General features: G+C 39.1%; 1 protein-coding gene across 2 annotated transcripts in view; it reads right to left on the bottom strand.

The window, feature by feature from the left end:
* Positions 1–12,882, bottom strand: part of ccm2l (CCM2 like scaffold protein) — a 38,989-nt gene extending 26,107 nt beyond the window's left edge. For both annotated transcript variants that reach the window (XM_060836071.1, XM_060836072.1), the window contains exons 1-2: positions 12,601–12,882; positions 1,851–2,024 (exon numbers count right to left, since the gene is read on the bottom strand). In XM_060836071.1, the coding sequence (XP_060692054.1) occupies positions 1,851–2,024; positions 12,601–12,630 (204 nt within the window). In that variant the 5' untranslated portion in view covers positions 12,631–12,882. The remainder of the gene's footprint in view (positions 1–1,850; positions 2,025–12,600) is intronic.
* Positions 12,883–17,587: the final 4,705 nt, after the last annotated feature.

Below are 17,587 nucleotides of genomic sequence, written 5' to 3'. Positions count from 1 at the left end.
TTCTTATTGCAACTTTTTGACAGGTTCCACTTTTGCCCTGTACAGGACAATGTTGGAGAGATTACCTGGGGAAGGGGGTTTTAGGGTACACCTTTGTGTAGAAATCCAGGGAAAATGTGGGAAGAGAGAGAAGGGGTTGGGAGTTCAGGCACCGTCTCGAAATGTCCAGGACTGTTCTCAGCAGCACTTTTAATCACTGGAAACAAAAAATGTGATCAGTGCTGGACACATGTCTTTGATGTAATGTTTCTGTCGGGACCTTGAGCATAATCCGATTTTCGAATAATTGGTATTCGGATAATCAAGGTTCCTCTGTATATCCTATCTCTCAGAATATTCTCAATTAACTTACCCACCACAGATGTTAGGCTTACTGATCTATAGTTCAGACTTTTCTTTGCAGCCCTTCTTGAATAATGGCACAACATTCACAACCCTCCAGTCTTCTGGGTCCTCACCCATTGCTAATGATGATACAAAAATATCAGCAAAGACCCATGAAATTTGTTCTCTAGCCTATTGCAGTGTTCTTGGATATATCTGATCAGGATCAGGAGATTTATCCACCTTCATACATTGTAATACATTCAACAACTCCTCTACTGTGATATGCACTGTCCCCAAGATATCACCAGTAACTTCCCTAAATTCCTAAGTCTTCATGTCTTTCTCCATGGTACACACAGAGGAGAAATATTCATTCTTCACTTGTGCTGTTCTTGCCTTGAAATACTTATATTTCATATTAAATTGAAATATTTCTTCAGTGAGACCAACATGATGTACATTTGTCAGGGATTTCAGAATTGGTCTGAATTTGAGGCAAAGCTAAGTTGCAAATATTTCAACACACTGCAACTTTCAGCAATAATTCTCACTAAATGCCCTTCCTTACAGTAGCAAATTTCAGCACATACCACATTTGACATAAGAAAGCCACACCATGTGCCAGATATTTTGATAGCAAATTACATAACATACAACATCCTCTCAACAGCAAACTCCACCAGGTACCACACTTCACTGTAAAATCAATACCTTACAATTCCAACAGAAACCACAGATTTCAATTTTATATTCTATTACATAAAATACCATGTAGTAGCAAACAGTGCCATATTCCTCACATTTTTCAGCTTATCATTTTTAACATTTTTATCAACAGAAAATAGAAAAGATTCACAGAGTTTTACCATTTGCTGTTGATGACTGACTTAGTTCCCTGACAAAGTTTCCCACCAATTCTAACCCCATAATTCATATGTATATATTTTATCAATTTATCAATTGCATCTAGATGTTACTCCCCAGCACTGGTCTGGTACAGCGTTCTATGTCCTCACAACCAGAATTAAAGATAATAGTAACAGTATTTGCGTTGTGTATCAAAGAATTCTGGTTGCCATTTGTAATATTAACTGCACAGATTTAATTTCCTTATTAAAATCAGACAGAAAGAGGCCATTCAGTCCAACAAGTCTTTGCAAGAGTTAACTCTTCAAATGGAGCTATCCACTTTAATCCCAATCATTGTAGGAGCAAATTACAGCAGATGCTGGAATCTATATTGAAAACAACAAATGCTGGAGATCACAGCAGGCCAGGCAGCTTCCCTGGAGGGAGAGCAAGCCACAATTTTGAATCTAGGCTCAAAACGTTAGCTTGCTGTCCCTCCATGGATGCTGCCTGGCCTGCTGCGATCTCCAGCATTTGTTGTTTTTAATTGCAATGCTTGTCTTTTTCTCATAACCTGTCATAATTATTACCAAGCTTTGCAGTTTCTGAATTAATTAGTAATTTATTTAGTACATGATATACCTAGTGATTTTAGATTATGAAACTGAACCTACTTTGACCTCTTTCTCAAGATAGTCGTGTAGCAGGATCTCAGGATCTATCAGGTAATCTGGAGGGAAGAGTGGGATGGAATGGAGAGGTCTCCTGTATACGCTGCTTCTGTCCTGCTGTCTCCTGTTCTTGTCAGCTTTAGGAAATACCAGCCTTTTAATCGGAGACACGAATCCCTGAAAATCACATAGAAAATCATAAACATAACATTTGAAGTAATTACTTTCATGCAATTTGTTGACCATCTTTCCCAACACTCCCTGAAAATGTGATTAATAGTTCAGAAATAAAAACAGCACACAGTTACAAGCAAGGTACCCTGAAATAATAGAATATTGTAGTTAAACCAAGGCAATTTGGCAGCTTTTCAGTACAGGCTTCTTTACAGGAGCTATTGCTCCATTCTCCCTTGTCTCTGCATCCATATTTGCTTCCTTTTCTCCTTCAGTACTCAATCCTTCATTATTCCTGTTTTTTTTTGAATGATTATCTGCTTATCTTGTTAAAGAATTTATAGACTCTGTTTGAACAAATTTGTGACAAAACTATTTCACATGCTAACCACCCTCTTTAATAAAATGTACTTAAAAATGTCAGCTTTTTGTAGCAACATGAATCGTTATTATACATGAACTATAGCAATAGAACAAATTCATGCGAATAAATCTACAACACAGACAGCAGAAAAAATACTTGTCATTTTTAATGACATTATAAAGTATAAATTCTAATATTCTCTTCTTGGAAAGGTGGCGCAACTATAATATTAGTCGCCACACCACTACTGATTATTCATTGCACATTTGATCTAAGTCAACTGTTTTTGCTATGCAGCTTTCATATGAAACCTGAACATTTTTACAACTTCTTCAAAATCTACAGATAGAAGGATGATCCACAAGCATTAGCCTGAGGTACATAAACAATCCAAGTGTATGACGGTAAAATAATATTTTGACAGCATCTTATTAGATCTATCCAAACATTGAGAAGTGTTTCACTTGTAATGAATGACACGAGAAGTATTTTTAGTTGAAAGGTTATTTTGCACATAGGAAGAACTAACAAGATGCCTGTAGAAAGTTAAACTGATTAAGATCATGTTAACCAGAAGGTTTAAAAGACTTTCTCACCATCAGTGCTGTCAGAGGTTCTGAGCATTCTCATGAACAGGTAGTAGGATCTGCATTTCTTATATATGAATGACATTCCCAACAGTGCAGCCCTTTGACAATAATGTTTCAAATGTTCGCCTAGATCAGTGCTTCCTCAAACATTTTACTGGTGTGAACCCATTTTAATGTGTCCTTTCACACTGGGGATTGGACAGGAGGAATTAGCGTCTGTTGCTGACTTGTGTTTGAGTTAGTGAGGGTGAAGTACACTTTCTTTTCTCAGGCTTTAGTGCAGCAGTAATTAGAACAAAAGATCTGTCCATTAGGGCACACAACACTAGAGAAAAATATGTGAGGATGTAGAAGAACTTCACAGCAGTGAGCATGCATCTGTGCTCCATGTCCACTGAGCATCCCAGCTCACAACCCTGTCCACTGCTCACCTCCTCCCACAAACTGAGCACTCCTAACTCCCTTCAACACCCTCCAGGCACTCCTCACACCAGCAAAGAATGTGTCACGTCCTGTATGTTTCAGCCCCACTGTGCATACTTGCAGAGAGACTGGAGGAGTCTGGCTTCAGCACATGGGCTGCATGTGATGATGTGTTTGTACACAGAATGAATGACCAACTACATGAAGCATCAAATGCTCTGATTGAACAATGGCATGCAGGCCTTCATGAGTGACTTGGCCATTTTTAATGCCTCCTTAGAATGCCTGAGTCTTGGCCATTCATCTCAACATTGATCTGTAGTTAGATACCATCTACTCATTGCCAGCAGGGAAGCACAGCTGGTTTATCAGAGGGATGTTGACTCAAAGTGTTTCCATTTCTGACAGTTGTCCCTCTTAGTCAGTGGAAGACAGACTGTTCCCTGACCTGATGGCCGAGTCTCCTCCTGCCCAAGTCCAGGAGCAGCAACCTTTGCCAGGGCTCTCACAGACTCTGACACCCAGAGGATGGTGACCAAGAATACGTCACAGCAGGAATCTGAGCAACTTATCTCTGATGAAGTGTAGAATTGTCCCATGCCAGATAGAAGTGCTAGGAAGAGGGACTAAAGAGTAAAGCTTTGTCCATAGATACACAATGCTAGATTGACGTGTTCCGTTTCTATTTTTGAGGTACTTATTATTTCTATCCACCACCTTCCCACCTTACCCATTTCTGGTTGCTCCCAGGAAATTGTGATTACTGGTATAGCACTGACACTGTCCGATATAAGGTTGGAAGGGGGTGGGTGGTGTGGTTGTGAAAGGGATGCTTGGTTGTTTACTGAACTGGGTTAATTTTGGCAAAAATGGTCTATACTTTTGGACTGATGCAGTCAAAATGAGCTTGTTGACAGTAAAACATCTGGGTGAGTAATGTGAGCTGCTACTAGTGTCCTGGTGACATTATATTCCACCACCTCCTCCTTGAAATGCTTTTTGTGCTCTGTGCTTTGTTCCTCTTTCAGGTCAACCCCTCGCTGTGCTGCATAGTTGGATAAGGTTCATCATGGTCAACGATTCTGGAGATCCTTGCTGTTTTACCTTTCGGGAAGCCTCCAAATACCTTGGTCAATGACACATCTACGTGTCATCTGGTTTTCCTGTGCCTCTTTGGTCAGGTTCATCATAGATGTCAGCAGCCATGTTTTAAATGGGTATGCCTGGTCTTGGACAAGTCTGCCTTGGTATAGCAAAGGATTAGAGAAGGTGCACCACTAGAGGATAAAAGTGCATGGCACATGCCCAGGAATCTTACAATGCCAGCATAAACCTATTTTTTATGGCTGATGGCATGGAAACCCTTGCAGTTGAAGATACTCCTGGGCAAGCCGGGGAGGCTTAACTATAATCAGTAATACTCATCAAATGTGTGAAGTCAGATCCAGTTGTCAATTCAGGTACCTGCTCATTCTGACTAGAATCATAATTGACATCATTGGCTGCCTTATCCATTTCTTGGCCACTGCTAGAGCTTGCAAAATCTGACAGAGATTTGGAAAGATCCAGAGGCAATGAAGTTCAGGATGGTGTTGACTTTGAGACCAACTGGCAAAGCATAACCATTAGGTTCATCTAGCAGCGGGACTTGTTTCAACAGCCATTTCAAACTTAATATAATATCTGCCACATCCTATGCAAGTTCTGAGCGTTCTGAGAAACTGGTGCTTCTCCACCCATAGACTCTCTACAACCTCCTACAAGGTGCATGTTACTGCTGATCACCTGGTACCTGTGGAACTGCAGGACTATGAGCAGCAGGCTGTTTCTGCTCCTGCTTATTATACTTAGTTTTATTCTTTCATGGGATATGGGTGTTATTAACAAGGCCAATGCTTGTTGCTCATCCCTAAATGAGTGGTGAGCTAGGCCATTTCAAAGAGCTGTTCGGAGTCAGCAACATTACTGTGTGTCTAGAGCCATGTGTAGACCAGACTGGGTAAAGGACATTAGAGAATTAGATGGGATTTCACATCAGGCAATGATAGTTTCATGGTCCTTGTGCTGGTGCTGGTCTTGCTTTGTTTTTATCTTTACCTCATCCTAGGTCCAAGCTACACCATAAAAGTACTCTTCACACTGATCTGATAGATCAGAGATCCAAAGTGGAGACCAGACACATCTCTCCAAAGTTTCAAATTAACCTCTCTGCACAGCCTTTCACAAGGCAGGCAAGAAATTAGTTCTGAGGTTCTGACATTTACAAACCTCACTGCAGTGCCTTCAGTTCCTCGTTTGCTGTGGTATTCTGGTCTTGCTTTCAAGAGCAAGTTTCAGGAATCCTGGAAGATGTAGGGACCAACAATTGAATTGTAAATGCTGTATTAGTATTGATGTGATAGAGCTTATTAACATAGTTAATAGTTACGTTGACAATACATTTTTCTAAGTTGTTAACATATAACATTGCTTGCTACAGTTCAGTGCGGGCTTTAACTAATTGAAGCTTGCTTTCCAATGTGTTGTTATTTTCGTGGTTCAAAATTCCATTCAATTAGATTATAAGTGGTCTGCATCTTAACTCCAGTTAATTGCTTCGCTTTATAACCTGGAATTGGTACAATCTAAGAGTTGCAAATCAGAGATGCAGTAAATCTCAAAGTTTGAGGAATGAATATCTTTCTGCAATGTTAACACAGAACCAAACAATGAGTAAGCACTATGGAACGACAAATAAACCAGAAAATATCATTGTTTTTACTTTATAAAATGAGAACATTAAAGAAATGTTTGCATCCCAGAGCATTATTGGAGCCATTAAACGCTTAACCACAATGAATACTGAGACAGAGACGCCCTCACCTTTTAAAAATGTAAGCATATGAAGTGGAAGAATATAAAAAGATGTGAAATTAAATGCATTTGTGAACAGGTAGCTCTAGTTGAAGTGCAAACACCATCAGAAATGTAACGTGAAATTATATTATTTTATATTGTAACTGATTACAGTAGAACTTCAATAATAGGCAAAGACCATTTTATAGCAGAAAACCAATCATTCACTCATTATTAATAAAATATGCATTGATTTAAAGTGAAATTAAAAAATGCAAATTTCAACTTTCCTTATAAGTTACACAAATAAAATATTCACCTGACTGGAACAAGGCACTTGTGTAGGTAGTTTAACTGTTACAGGAAAACAACACAATATATGAGTGATCATCATTTCGCCAATTGTTTTTTCCTCCAAAGCTTTAATGTCCTGTTCAAATTTCTGAAAAGGACTCAAAAACATCTAACATCCCTCAAAGTTGATTGACGCTTTCCTGGTTAAAACCACAATCACATTTAAATCTGAATTATGCTTTAAATGGATTAAATTTGTAGATTAACAAATTTACAACTAACTACTTTTGGCATTTTCTAAATGACTAATATCAAGTTATTAAATCATCTACCTTCTTCCCTTTGTTAAAAAAAAATCTGTTGTGTTTTCACGTCTTTTCTGAACTTCTAAGCTTTCTTATTAGCTTAAAGTCATGCAGTTACATGCAGGAAACACTTAGCTGACTCCACCAAATGAGTTCCGACCTGGACTATTCATGTTTCTTCCTCTCTGGAACTTACAGCAACATACATCAATGTTTCAAAAAAACTTGGGCACTTCTGTGTTTGATTTGCTATTCTGTTTTTTGGAAAATAGAGAATGAAACTGGGTATCTTTCTGTTCATGAAGTGGAGGAGCTAAGGCTGCATCACCTTTCACTTCAAACACTCATGAGCACCCTGAGATGCAGAGTGACATTCTATCTATTTGCCCCAGAAATATGTTTCAGTGTTCATTGTCAACACAGTTCCTTGTTTCCTCATCAGTAGTTTTCAGTGAGAATTTGTCATTTTAGTGTTGAACTAAGGTTTTTTGCCACAGACCAATCATTAGAATCGTAGGGTCATAGAGATGTACAGCATGGAAACAGACCCTTCGGTCCAACCCATCCATGCCGACCAGATATCACAACCCAATCTAATCCCACCTGCCAGTACCTGGCCCATATCCCTCCAAACCCTTCCCATTCATGCACCCATCCAAAAGCCTCTTAAATGTTGCAATTGTACCAGACTCCACCACATCCTCTGGCAGCTCATTCCATACACATACCACCCTCTGCATGAAAAAGTTGCCCCTTGAGTCTCTTTTATATCTTTCCCCTCTCACCCTAAACCCATGCTCTCTAGTTCTGGACTCCCTGACCCCAGGGAAAAGACTTTGCCTATTTACCCTATCCATACCCCTCATGTTTTTGTAAACCTCTATAAGGTCACCCCTCAGTTCCAGGGAAAACACCTCCAGCCTGTTAAGCCTCTCCCTATAGCTCAAATCCTCCAACCTTGGCAATATCCTTGTAAATCCTTTCTGAACCCTTTCAAGTTTCACAACATCTTTCTGATAGGAAGGAGACCAGAATTGCACATAATATTCCAACAGTGGTCTAACCAATGTCCTGTACAGCTGCAACACGACCTCCCAACTCCTGTACTCAATACTCTGACCAATAAAGGAAAGCATACCAAATGCCTTCTTCACTATCCTATCTACCTGCAACTCTACTTTCAAGGAGCTATGGAATAGTGAGGAAAGAAGGTAAAAGAAAGAAGAATAAACCTATTGGACTATAATCTGGTGTTATGTGATTTTTAACGGGTCCACCTCAGTCAAACACCAGCATCTCCAAGCCAAGGTAGAAGAAATAATGGAGAGGGAAGACAGAGCAGAGGGGAATAAAATGATGTGAAGATATGGACATCGGGTACTCATTGGGAGAATGAAAGATTATGGGCAGATAGAGATCATGAAGGAGAGAGATTACAGGTGAAGGGATTGAACTCATAGGGAAAGTGAAATGCCAAGAAGGGTGAATGGAGATTGTGAGTGGGAGAATTGCAGCAAGTTGTTTGGGAGAAGAAGGGTAACACATTTGTAACTCCTGGCCCATCAAGATTTGCTTCCTGGATCTGGTAGCTCTTGCTTTCTTCTAGCAGTTGGGTTTTTCAAGTCCTGAAAGTGGTGACTAATGCTGTTGATGTGTTGATGTTATAATAAAGATAATTAAGCCACAATTGGAGTGCTATGTGTAGTTCTAGTCTCCACGTTATCAAAAAGATGTGATTGCACTGCAAAAGACAGAAGATATTCACCAGGTTATTTCCTGGGCTGAAATGATTCAGCTATGAAGATAGGCTGAGGTTGTTTTCCTTGAAAGAGAGAAGGTTGATGGGGGATCTGATTGAGTTGCATAAAATTCTAAGGAGTTTCGACAGGGAGAAACATTTCCCCTTGGTAGAGAAGGCAATAGCCAGGGGATATGGTGTTAAAGTAAGGAGCAGGGGGTTTAGAGAGTATTTGAGGGAAGTGTTTTCACCCAAGGATTGTGGGTTTCTGGAGCTTATTGCCTGAAAGGATGCCAGAGACTGGAACCCTCAAGACATTTAAGAAGTACTTAGATGAGCACTTGAAACTCCATAATATAAAGTGCTGGAAAATGGATTAGAACAGATGGATATTTGTTGACCAGCACATACACAACGGACCAAAGGACTTCATCCATGTGTAAAAACACTATGACTCTAAAACATTTTACACCATCCAGGACAAAGCAGCCTGCTTGATTGGCACCACTTATACAAACACAATTTTCCTGCTCCTTGGATGCTTCCTGACCAGCTTTTTTTTCTAGCACCACTCTAATCTTGACTCTGATCTCCAGCATCTGCAGTCCTCACTTTCGATCACCTATACAAACATCCATTCCCTCCACCAATGCTCAGTAGCAGCAAGTGTGCAAATGAAAATGCATTTAAAAGTTAACCTAATCATTGCTTAGCTATCATTTGGATGTATCAATGATGAAACCAGTCATTGAAGAATCTGTGCCCAAACCACATCAATCTTTCAAGCAACTAGTTTCTAACATTCCATCCTGGTACAGGGAGTCAGTCAGTATTCCCATACCAAGCAGTGAAAACATAATGGCTTTGGCATCCAATTACCTTGGCTAGAATTCAGATGCAATTATTTTTGCCATCCTCTGGGAGCTGTTTATCTCTCTGTTCCCACACGTCTACCCTTGTCTTCCTAGATGATAAGGCCATCAGTTTGGAAGGTGCTACCTATATAGCCTTAAGTGATTTTCTGCAGTGCAGTATGTTGGTCATATAATCCATTGACTGGCAGACTATTAAACAACATAGTTCTTTGATCTTCCACAGTAGGCACCAGAAGCCTGTACACCCTATAACCACGACCACATTTTTGGACAATGTTTACTAAAAGTAGTTCTGATTGTGTTATGAGTTACACTGAAAACATACTTAAGGTTACCATTGGCTCTCAGTGTGATTCATTTAGATTAGATTACTTACAGATTAGATTACTTACAGTGTGGAAACAGGCCCTTCCGCCCAACAAGTCCACACCGACCCGCCGAAGCGAAACCCACCCATACCCCTACATTTGCCCCTTACCTAACACTACGGGCAATTTAGCATGGCCAATTCACCTGACCCGCACATCTTTGGACTGTGGGAGGAAACCGGAGCACCCGGAGGAAACCCACGCAGACACGGGGAGAACGTGCAAACTCCACACAGTCAGTCGCCTGAGTCGGGAATTGAACCCAGGTCCCAGGCGCTGTGAGGCAGCAGTGCTATTGAATAGTACATTGCTAGTACATTGAATACTATGTACACATACATACAGAGGGCCCTTGTCTTTAAAACAGAAAGAAATTTGTCAACACATTGCATACTTCTTCCATTGAGGAATGGATTATGGAGAATTCCAATCTCCATTGCTTTCTCCAAGGTGATGTCCTGACCACTTGGAGGCTACTTGCCTGGTTTCAGGCAAATCAGCTAAGTAAAATTAGCAGTCAAACACTGCTTCTGTAATCATGGTCCAATCAATCAGCACCCTCTTTCTTTGCTGCTTTTTAAAATTCATTCACAAGATGAGGGCGTCACAGCCAGGCCAGTATTTATTGCCCACTCCATTGGCCAGAGGGAATTCAGAGTCGACCACTTTGCATTTATTTTCCCTTAAGGGCACTAGTGAACTTGATAGTTTCTTTACCCTAACAATTGACAATATTTTCATAGTCATCATTAGACTCTTGAATTCAAATTCCACCATTTTCCCAGATTCAAATCCCAGATTCAGAATATTATCAGCATCTCTGGATTAACAATCTGATGATCGTACCAATAGACCATCACCTCCCCATTATGTTGTCTTTCCACGTTGGTTTTTTATGCAACAGGTCTCATAAGTACAGGATAAAAAGCTTTTGCTTTGTGTCTCATTTTAGCAATGTTTTATATATAGCATCAACTGATATCATGACATTTAGGAGCATTTATGTGGTGATCATTGGTGATCTACCCAAAGTGCCATGGTAAAACTATGGCACTTTGATACACTTGCTCAAATATTAGCATGTGTTATGTCTTGCCTATTCCAAATAAAATATAGCCACTGTCACAGTAAAGGTTATTACTTTAACGATTTCAGAGTCTGAGGAAATTCCAATACACCCTTTGCCCACCATGATGGCTTAATTGCAACTGGCATAGCAGACTGATGCAAAATCAGGGCAGGATCATTTTTGCTGCCAGAATAGAAAGCCTCATTTGCTTCTTCAATAGTGCTTGACATATTGCAAATATATTCCTCAAAAGTCTGGAAGGAGCCAAATGCATGTAAGTTCATTACCACAGTCACTTTCATGGCTACTGGCTATTTAGTCCACACTTTACATTGAGCTTGCACTTGTGGTACAGCATCTGATATATTTCTATGACAATATTCTAACAGACGAGTAGATAAGAGTAGATAGGAAAATCACAAACTGAATAGTTTGGGAGATATGACTTTGTACTTGCTCTTATTCTCCTCCACTTTGCTCCGAGTAACCTCTGTTAATTCTCTATGTAATGCTGTGCTTAAAAATATCTATTTTTGATGATAGTAAATTGTCCTTCACCATATCCCACTAAACTCTCTGTTTATTTTCTTGCAGAGTTTTGCAATTAGATACAAATGCATGAATCACAAAACACTTATTAAATCATAGCAACAGCCAAAGGAAATCTGTAGATTTTGGTGGTCCTTTTAATGAGCGTTGGTGGGCCTCCCCAATTGTTGGACATGCATTCAGCTGTCTGAGGATAAGGGAGGGCATTAGTTGGAATATTAAGTTTCAAATATCAAATCAGTGATGTCTGTTGATAATTTGTCTGCTCTGCCAGACATTAACTCTGCGCACATGCTAATGCCCTCACTAATCTGGTATAATTTGATCCACAAATGTGCACATGCATGTGTTTTCACTCAGGCTATTTTGCACTCTAAAGACACTCACAGCAATAAATATAAACACCAAAAAGTCCAATTTCTTGCATTCTCTCTTCTGGGATGCTGGATGCTGAAGGCTTATACAGAAGCCAACACTATTGAATATTATTTACTTTAAACATAGTAGTCCAGTGAGAACCTTTCATTTCATCAAGAAAGTTATGTTGTAAATCTTAAGCAGTGGAAACTTAGAACTTTATCATAACCTGTACAAAATAGAATAGGCAGAACAACGCAAAACAGTATGTGCTAAATAATCACCAATATGAAGAAGTAGAAAAATGAAACTTCTATCATCATTTCCATTGTTTGCTAATGTCCCATTTCAGTGACAGACAATGGGAATGCTTGCTGCATAGAGCAGATTCTAAGCCAATAACACAGATTGCTTACACCAAATAATTGCATGCAAACTTGATTTCTAGTGACTGAAATCTCAGGCCCTTCTTAAATATTGCAAACAATTGTCTGTATAAAGAAACCAACAGATAGACATAAACGTAGCTATGGCAGATTTTTAACCTTCTTTGGCAAAATTTATAACATTGAATCAACATGACACGTTAAATTTTCTCAGTGAATTCATATCTTTTAATTTACAGTTCAGAAAAAGCTTTGAAAAGCTTGTACTCTTTGATGAATGTAAGTTTCCCTAAAGGAAACTGTGTGTGTATATACCTACAAATACTGCATTACGTCTGGCATGCAACAGATTTACGATTTTGATGTTACAACCAGTCTATGTGGAATTTATGAAAGATTAATGTCAAATTATAGATTTTTTTTTACCTTCTTTCCCTTCTTGATCTCTACATCCATGGTGTTTTCACATCTGCTCTGAACTTCTGATTTTTTTTTTTTGCTTTGTTCTTATGCTGCTACATGCAGGAAACTCTTGGTTGACTCCACCAAATAAGTTCTGATATAAACTTTTAACAGTTCTTCCTCTCCTGGGAGTGATAACAATATACATCAGCCTATCAAACTCCACCAAATATTAGACTGTATCCTTTGTTAGGTGCATCCAAAATTGCATTTTGATTTTTATCTGAACACTGACTATCATTTGACAGCATTCCATAAATTAGTGACATGTAGATATATGCCCAATCTTAAACACTGCATTGATTTCCTTAAGTCACTATACAGTCAGTTCCTGTGGATGTGTCCTATCAGTACCTCCTGCTGGCAAACTATCATTGTTTCATTGCTATGACGCAAAATAGAGCAGGAAATGATTCCAATATCAGCCATTTTCAGACCAACATTATTGTATTAACTTCACAGTTATAAATAGAACATTTGTGATCCTTTCCATTTCACAATATAACATTTATATTTTGACTGAGATTTTTTTGGTGGTTTATTCTATCCTCAACATATTTTATATTCATCAAAATTCTTTCTTCTGACCAAATTAACAGTGATACATTTGCATAAATATAATCACAAACATTTGGCGTCACACTATTAAAACCACAATTTAAACTTCCAGTTCTAGATGCCTGCCATTTCATGAATGTTTGCCATAGTTGAATGATTTGTCCCCCACCCCCCCTCCCCCCGTTGATTAAATAAAAGTTTAACTGTTACATATTTTTACATTCTAACACCCATTTCTGGGGAACTTGCTTCCTTCAAGTATGTATCCAAGTGACCAAAATGAATCCAGAGATGTATTTTGAAAAATAGCAACTGTTTCAAAACCAAGAGAGGAGCTAGACAAGATGTTCAGGAATTAGATAAGTCAAAGATGATTTGGTTGGTATGTGCAGGCTTTGGGGATCTGGATTTTCAAAAGGAACCAAGTAAATTGCCATATTGGCTTCTCTGAATTATGGTGCGTATTATTCAAGGATGTATGGCACAGTAGATTAGAAATCAGGTAGAGAGCAGAAAACAGATTAATTGTTAATTTGCTTTTTGATTTTGAGAGTGTGCACAATGCTGCTCCCAGTGAAAAGTGCTGGATAATTTTTTTTAAGGTTGAGAGGTGACTTACTTGAGACATATAAGATAATCAGAGGGTTAGATAGGGTGGACAGTGAGAGCCTTTTTCCTCGGATAGTGATGGCTAGCACGAGGGGACATAGATTTAAATCGAAGGGTGATAGATATCGGATAGATGTCAGAGGTAGTTACTTTCTCAAAGAGACAGTAGTAGACTTGCCAATTTTAAGGCTATTTAAATAGTCATTGGAAAAAGCATATGGATGAAAATGGAATAGTGTAGGTTAGATGAGCTTCAGATTAGTTCCACAGATCGACGCAATATTGTGGGCCAAAGGGCCTGTACTGCGCTGTAATGTTCTATGTTAATATAATATATGTAAATGATATTGCCATTGTCTTACCAGTCCATAGGGCTGCTCTGAGAGAAAGAGTCACCTGGTAGTAACCTGAGGGTCACCATGCCACAGGAGGTGGGGGGAAGGGGTGCAGTTGAGGAGGCAGGACTTCATAGTAACTTCAGCTGGTGCAGGAATTGAACCCAGACTGTTGGGTGTCACTCTGCATCACATTCTACCATCCAGGCAACTGAGCTACATTTTAAGTATTTCTGGAATACCACACATGCTAGGAATAACTTAGCTTAGTTGGCATAGTGCTTCAAAATTTATGATTTGGTTGAAATGCATTGAAGATTGAATAGAAGGATGACAGGATACAGATGTAGAATGGCCACATTATTATTTGCTTATGAGGAGGGTAAACCTCCAGGTAAATTCCCTCTATTTCCTGCTCTGTAAATATTGGCAGGCTATTCACAGAGCAGTTCTGATGAAGGAACATGGAACCCAATACATTAACAATTTTTTTCTGTCCACAGATGCTTCCAGATCTGTTGAATTTCTCCAACACTTTCTACTTTTGTTTTCAGTTCAAGTCTTCCTCGTTTAAACATTTAAGATGGGGTAGCAGTATGGAATCAGGAGCAAGAATCCTGGATATGTTTCTTTAAATCAGATGCTGAGGATTGTTGAAAGACACATCAATTAATTCAGTAAAGTCTGAGGTTCCACTTGAAATATTATTGGTTTAAATGGGCACAATAATTCATTCTCTAAGCCATCTGAGCCATCAAACACTACTTACATTGCATGTAGGTTTGCTAACTGAGCTGGAAAGTTCATTTTCAGATGTTTTGTCACCATATTTGGTAACGTCATCAGTGAGCCTCCGGTAAAGCACTGGTGTTAGTGACCCACTTTCTATTTATGTGTTTAGGTTTCCTTGGATTGGTGATGTCAGTTCCTGTTCTTTTTCTCAGAGGATGGTAAATGGGATCCAAGTCGATGTGTTTGCTGATAGAGTTCTGGTTGGAATGCCATGCTTCTAGGAATTCTCCTGCATGTCTCAGTTTGGATTGCCCTAGGATGGATGTGTTGTCCCAGTCGAAGTGGTGTACTTCTTCATCTGTATGCAAGGATACTAGTGAGAGTGGGTCATGTTTTTTTGTGGCTAGTTGATGTTCATGTATCCTGGCGGCTAGTTTTTTTGCCTGTTTGTCCAATGTAGTGTAAGAATGCAAGAACTGTAACAAACACTACATTGGACAAACAGGCAGAAAACTAGCCACCAGGATACATGAACATCAACTACCACAAAACATGACCCACTCTCACTAGTATCCTTACATACAAATGAAGAAGGACACCACTTCGACTGGGACAACACATCCATCCTAGGGTAATCCAAACTGAGACGTGCACAAGAATTCCTAGAAGCATGGCATTCCAACTAGAGCTCTATCAACAAACACATCGACTTGGATCCCATTTACCATCCTCTGAGAAAAAGAACAGGAACTGACATCACCACAGGAAATGACATCACTGACACAAGGAAACCTAAACACATAAATAGAAAGCAGGTCACTAACACCAGTGCATCACCGGAGGCTCACTGATGATGTTACCTAGTATGGTGACAAAATGAACTTTCCAGCTCAGCGAGCAAACCTACACCCAGAACCTCAACCTGAGCTACAAATCTTCTCAAAACTTACTAACTACTTTCATTTTTATGATATAATTTAATATTTTAGTGTTTTGTTTTGTAGAACAACCATATTAGTTTCTATGCATAACTCAGTAACTTGAATGTTTTGTTTGCTTTACCCATTTGCTAAAGTGTGCTATTATGTGAGCAGTGTGCCTGGTGGTTCTCCTGATTGTTCTAATGAAAGAGTTAATGAATATCTACAGAATCATAGTGCATTAGAAATCCTTGTGCCTGTTGGAGCTCTGAGCTAGAGCAATCCAAAATTGATCTTATTGGCTCCATTTCTTTACTTTCACTGATTACTTTGTCTGCTTTAATATTTATTCAAAAGATCTTTTCCTCAATGCTTCCTCAGGCAGGACAGTCATGTTCAAATAATCCACTTGGCTTGTGTCTGTTACAGTATGGGCTACTAACAAAAATACATCATCAGTGATTAATGAAAATAATAGCTTACTTGTATTTCATTGTGTATGGATGTAATAAATGATCATATGAAAATGAAGCATTGTAGCACTGTCAACATTGAAATTTGACACTGGGAATTGAAATGGGAGGATGCAAGATAAAAATGTGTCCAAGTAATTGCATTGTTTCTCTTTTGTTATATATAGTTCTGAGTAGCAAATGGAAAGAATTCTAAATCATGAGCTTTTGTAGAAAACATTCTTTGTCTTCAGTTCTCTGCCAGAAGACAGGTCCAGACCACTGCACTGTAACCTATACCATAGGGCGAGGAGGCAGAGCCCAAGATCTCATCAGTTAAAATATAGATCCAACCCACTGCAATTGGTATTAATCTGATTCACACAGGTTGTCCAGCCAACTGAGCCATGTATTCCATGCCCATTGTTTGTAAGGAGTTTGAGTTGCTGTGGCAATATACATTTTTACGTGCATGCTGTAGCCTGGAGTTGTAGAGAGTGATGTTAGAGACTCCAAAAGAAAGTGTCTCGTTGCGATGATGAGGATCTTTGCATTTCATCTATACAATTCACAGGCATTTAATGTCTTCCAGGTGTTTCAGTTTCCACCCACAATCTAAAGATGTGCAGGTTAGATGAATTGGCCATACTAAATTGCTAACAGTGCTCAGGAGTGTATAGGTTAGGTGCATTAGTTATTGGTAAATGTCGAGTAATAGAGTAGGGGATGGGTCTGGATGGGATACTCTTTAGAGGGTTGGTGTGGACTTGTTGGGCCAAATGGTCTGTTTCCGCACTGTAGGGATTCTATGATTTATTGATAATTTGTGCACACATGAACTAGGAGCAGGAGTAGATCTCAAGGTTCCTCCACCATTAAATAAGAACATGGTTGATCAGCATTCTCCACATTTTCACTGAGGTGATAACCTTTTGCACGCTTGTTTATTAAGAATCTATCTAGCTCTGCCTTTAAAATATTCAAACTGTGCCTTCACTGCATTTCGAGAAAGAAAACTCTGAAGACTAACTACCCTGTGCAAGCTGAAAATTTCCACATCACTGTTTTAAATGGGCAACCCCTTATTTTTGAACCATAACCCCTTTTCCTCGATTCTCCCATAAGAGGTCAATATGAAGTACCTGTTCATTTCATCTGCAATCTTGTTATTTTTTTCATTATTACTTCCCCAGACTCATTTTCCATAGGAGTAACACTTACTTCATTGATACTGTTCTTTTTTAAAATACTTTCAGAACGATCACTCATCCTTGAAGAGACATACTAGATAAGCAGACACTGGAATCCAAAATAGACAGGCAGGAGACTGGAAGAGCACAGCAAG

Source organism: Hemiscyllium ocellatum, chromosome 15 (assembly GCF_020745735.1).
Source record: "Hemiscyllium ocellatum isolate sHemOce1 chromosome 15, sHemOce1.pat.X.cur, whole genome shotgun sequence".
Lineage (NCBI taxonomy): Eukaryota > Metazoa > Chordata > Chondrichthyes > Orectolobiformes > Hemiscylliidae > Hemiscyllium > Hemiscyllium ocellatum.
This window is presented reverse-complemented; position numbering and strand designations above follow the sequence as displayed.